General features: G+C 34.1%; 1 protein-coding gene across 2 annotated transcripts; it reads right to left on the bottom strand.

Moving 5' to 3' along the window:
- Positions 1–369: 369 nt before the first annotated feature.
- On the bottom strand, positions 370–3,979 carry LOC147539175 (uncharacterized). 2 transcript variants are annotated; one of them, XR_015225180.1, is made up of 4 exons: positions 3,748–3,966; positions 2,016–3,174; positions 528–1,861; positions 370–398 (listed from the first exon to the last, which is right to left on the bottom strand). XR_015225180.1 is itself a non-coding variant. In XM_086640321.1 (3 exons), exons 2-3 carry the CDS (start codon positions 3,095–3,097, stop codon positions 601–603), a joined length of 2,343 nt encoding a protein of 780 aa, XP_086496447.1. In that variant the 5' UTR covers positions 3,098–3,174; positions 3,748–3,979; the 3' UTR covers positions 370–600. The 2 variants fall into 2 exon arrangements, 1 of the variants encoding a protein (XP_086496447.1); XM_086640321.1 differs by having other exon boundaries at positions 370–1,861; positions 3,748–3,979.
- Positions 3,980–4,453: the final 474 nt, after the last annotated feature.

Genomic DNA, 4,453 nt, shown 5'->3' with positions numbered 1-4,453 from the left:
CGGACAGTGGTGGTATTTCTCCTTCACAACAAAATGAATGCTTTATTGTGTTGCTTTTTCTGAAGATTCATATTGAAAGTACACCATCTGCTAACTTTCAGGCCCAAGAATCCTTCTAAGGATACGATTAATCGTTCTTTAGTATTATAATGCACAAAAATATAGGAATGATGAGGTCGAAGAAGTTGGACATATCTAGCTCAAAATGAATAATACCCGTACAAGATTCAAGATAAAAGCAGCATAAGAGAATAAACCTTCAGTTTGAGTATTCTAAAGTTTGAGTGTAGCTCTTATGAAGTTCAGTACCTTCGGTCCTCATAACCTACACAACTAAGGAATACCTTTTGAAGGGAAACTCGTAGCTGATTTTACGAAATAATCTTTTAATGAACCACCTATATCCAAAAATTCAAAGTTTCAGAAGGTAACATTATCAAAACACCCCTTACATTTTTTTTATTTAAAAGGAACGAAATTTCATTCCTTGACGACGAGAACATAAAAAAAAATATAGAAAATTGCACCTTATTTCAATGAAGAGATAACAAAACTAGCTAGTATCGGATGATAATAGACCATCAATGTAAAGACATGAAGCTATATTCTAGGCCAGTGAAGCTCGTCAACTGAGGTTTTCGACCAATTAGGTTCAATCCAACTACAGTTTAACTGCTCTCTTGTGCCGTAAAAATCGTTAGTAGAACTTTCAATCCCATCGAAGTGATGCCTATCTGTATCAAGAGAATAGAACAAGATTCTTTCACCATATAATCTAGGGAAGTAGATTCTGTTCTCCATGCTTCTATTAGGAGCGACTAAAGAAAAACATGAGGTATAGCTGATGAACAATACATGTTTTCCCAAACTTTCAACTTTATGCCAAATCTTCTTGGAGGAATCTAGTCTAAAAACCTGAACTGACTTCCCGATATGCCCTAAATCCACTAGTAAAAGCTTCCCTTCACACTCCACCAAGAAAGAAGGATATTTTGAATCAAAGCATTTTTGGGGCTTGGCAAGAATTTTCCACTTCATGTCATCAAGTGTATTAAAAACTCCTAAAGTTCCATTATAATCAAGGCAATAAAATGCACCATCATAAAATACCGGATTATTAAGACAAGGCTTGAATGGTGTCTGCTTTTCATTGACAGGTAAATCAAAAGTATTTCTAACACCCCACCTCCAAAATGTATCTCCTCTTCTAAGGAACAGGATCATAACCACATCAGGGAGCCATTCAGTAACGGCAAAAATTATGCAATCCGAAGAAGTAGGTGAGGACGAGAATGAGATGCCGTAAAACACATAATCCCTATCATGTAAGTCCGGAAGTTGGATTGTCACTTTTGTGAACGGATTGTAGAAGAATATGGTTTTCCTCCCTTTCGACATTAATAGCCAACCGCCTTTCGAAAAGCGTATAGTTGCACCCTTTAACAATTCTGGGACATTTATCAGGTACTTTTCGTTGTTATGCATTGGATCAACGAATTTGTAGATTGATTCATTGTCTTCAGAGAAAACTAACCACGGAGATAAAGATGTGGTTTCTGTAGTCTTGGTAGAAGAGGTACTCCAATTCAAAGCAGGTAGTACTGATCGACTTACTCTACATAATGAACGATAATGTGTGTAATCCACTGGATGGAGATAACTCGCAATCAGCTCCAAAATATCCTGACTAAACATGCCCCAATTAGGTCCAGCTTCTTCCAATTCAGCCGCATTGTTACTTTCTCCCTTATCCTCCTTCTCATTCATACTTCTATTATTCTTACTTTTCTTTGCTTCTATAATGGTTTCTTCTTCTCCGTCTTCACCGTACACATTTTCTTCTCTGCTTCCATCAGAAACCCTATAAATTCAAGCACACAAAGTATCTCTCAGAGCCTATTGTGTTGATAATTCATACTGGTTCAGTGTTTTGCTAGTACGAACAAATCAAACCAAAGGACGAAAAGAATAATAAATCAGAGAGAATATGTTTTTATTCATAGAATCATAGTTACCTGAAAGTTGGATTCATGATCATCACCCATTCCGGGGAGAACCATGGTGATGGTAGCTTCAAACACGGCAAAAAAACTGAAATACTTTGGCCTTCTAGGTCAAATTTGTACAAGCTCTTATCCCCTGGAAGTGTATAATAAATACAACCCCTAGTAAAACCCAACTCGGTCGCCGAGCAACAAGCTGTAGTGTTTTCGCCGAGAAATAAGACATGATCACCCAAACTTTTCACTTCCTCCCACTCCATTTTAGAGAAATTCATCCTTAATACTTGTATCGATCTAACTATCTTATCAAAGCTTCTCAAACTATAATGCTTCTTGATCTTGAAAATATCATCAGAAGTTTCGACATAATGTGTTCGCAAAAAATTACCGAGTTGAGATTGAAAAAACGGGTCAGGAAATAACACATGTGACCTAACAGTTAGGGTTTCATGATTAACATACTCATCACCATTATCAAACCCTAGTTTTCTTTTGATCTCAAATATCCAAGTAGCAGATATAATAAATAACTTATCTTTGAAGTAAATTAGGGATTGATCAAATTCACCTATAACACTACCATTTAGTTCTTGAATCATCCAATGTTTATCTCCAGGATGACAATATAAAAGAACTTGATTACCATAAGCAAAATCATCAAAGAGGAAGAAAACCATTGAATCATGATCATTAATACTACATGGAGGTGAACTCAAAACACAATTACATAACAAATATTGTCTTGATGAAATCCAATTAATCAAACTAGGTAATTCAATTGTTTCTAATGAAACAGGATTCCAAAGAAAACAATCCCCAAATTTCCAAATTGAATTCTTATCATCAGCTATTCTTTTATTATTACAGAGAATAATCAACCAACCTTGATGAGAAGGAGATTGCCAAAATGATTTACGACTCATTTCTGGAATGAATTTTTTGTAGGTTTTTTTATTGGGTTCAGAGACATTGTAAAAGGCTTGAGATTTCTTACCTTTTTCATTGGGGAAAACCAGCCAAGGTGATACCTTTGGAATCGGTGGACGATGAAGCAAACTTCTAACCCTTACTGCTGATGTTGAATTTTTCTCCATGAGAGAGAGAGGGAGATAAGTGAGAGAGAGAGAGAGAGAGAGAGGGTGTTGGGGTTTAAGAGATCTCCAATGCAAAACTCAATTTCACACGTACCAGTACTTAGAATTTTTAGGAAAAGGAAAACACTGTCCAAATGTAACACTAAACTAGAATCTCAATATGATGGGACAATAATAAATGTTGAGATACTCAAAAGAAAATTCAATTGTCGAGTTTTCTTTTGAGTATCTCAACATATATTATTGTACCTCAATTGGTCTACATTATTATTTTATACATTTTTTGGGTTCATACTCCAAAAATCTACCCCTAAACACACATTTAGTCCCCCCTAATATTAATATAGGATTTTAAGCCAAAATAATAATTATAATGGATATTTAGTCCAAATTATTTAAAGTATACCTAGACTTCAAAGTTACAGTGTTTTTCTGTTGAAAAATTCTTGTTTTGTTTCATAAATTACCTGTTATTTATTGTTAAAGTTTCATACTTTATTTTATGTTTTCCATACTTTATTTCATTTTTTTTATATGTGTCATACATAACACGTTATTTATCAACAATGTACCTTCCAAAACGAAAAGGACTAAAAACCTATTTTCTGGGAAGATTGGACCTTAAACTTTTTTTGAACTTTATTTTGGACTTAATACCCATGGACCCTATTTTATATATTAAAATAATAAACAAGAGTAAATCTAAAGTAAATGGTGAGTTTTTTTATTGTTTCATTGAAGAACTATTTGAAATTGAGTATCTCAATTGTGCCACCTATGAAAGAAAATCTCAATTCATACTTGACACATTGGATTAGTTGAGTGTTGCATTGAAGATGTTCTAAGTTCCAATTGAGATCTCAAGTATTAAGTTTCTTGTTAGAGCATCTCCAATGGGACACTCAATCTCTAACACTTAAAGTGCCACATAAATTCTTTGGAGTTTTTGTTAAAAAATCATCTCCAATGGAACACTTTATTAGACACTTTAATATGAGGTGGACACATTTATTACAGAGTGTCTAGAGAGAGAAACTCTAAAATGAGAGTGTCTACTTGAGATTCTCTAAGTGTTACTTTTAATTTTCAGCCAATAGAAAATCTTGCTTTTCAACTACTTTTATCTATTGAATTGAAGAAGGACATGTGTATTAAGTATAGACACTTTAGAGATCTCCGTTGGAGACCAACAAGAATTAGAGTGTCTCTATATTGACATTTAGGAAAGAGAATCTCTATTGGTTTTGACAACTAGGACTTTTAGAGTGTTTGTTAGAGTGTCCCATTGGAGATGCTCTTAAGATATCTCAACAATATTAAATGATGCCACATAATTTTGAGATCTAAATTGAACGT

The sequence above is a fragment of the Eschscholzia californica genome, unplaced genomic scaffold (assembly GCF_041429995.1).
Source record: "Eschscholzia californica isolate CP2 unplaced genomic scaffold, dmEscCali1.0.p SCAF_5, whole genome shotgun sequence".
Lineage (NCBI taxonomy): Eukaryota > Viridiplantae > Streptophyta > Magnoliopsida > Ranunculales > Papaveraceae > Eschscholzia > Eschscholzia californica.
The sequence above is the reverse complement of the archived record's forward strand: the minus strand, read 5'-3'. Positions and strand labels throughout refer to the sequence as shown.

Bases quoted from the DNA above. Each gene is read 5' to 3' on its own strand.
- LOC147539175 (XM_086640321.1), bottom strand. From the start codon at position 3,097: ATGGAGAAAAATTCAACATCAGCAGTAAGGGTTAGAAGTTTGCTTCAT. The intron at 1,862-2,015 runs GTAACTATGATT...TTGAATTTATAG, and splicing joins ATCATGAATCCAACTTTCAG to GGTTTCTGATGGAAGCAGAG.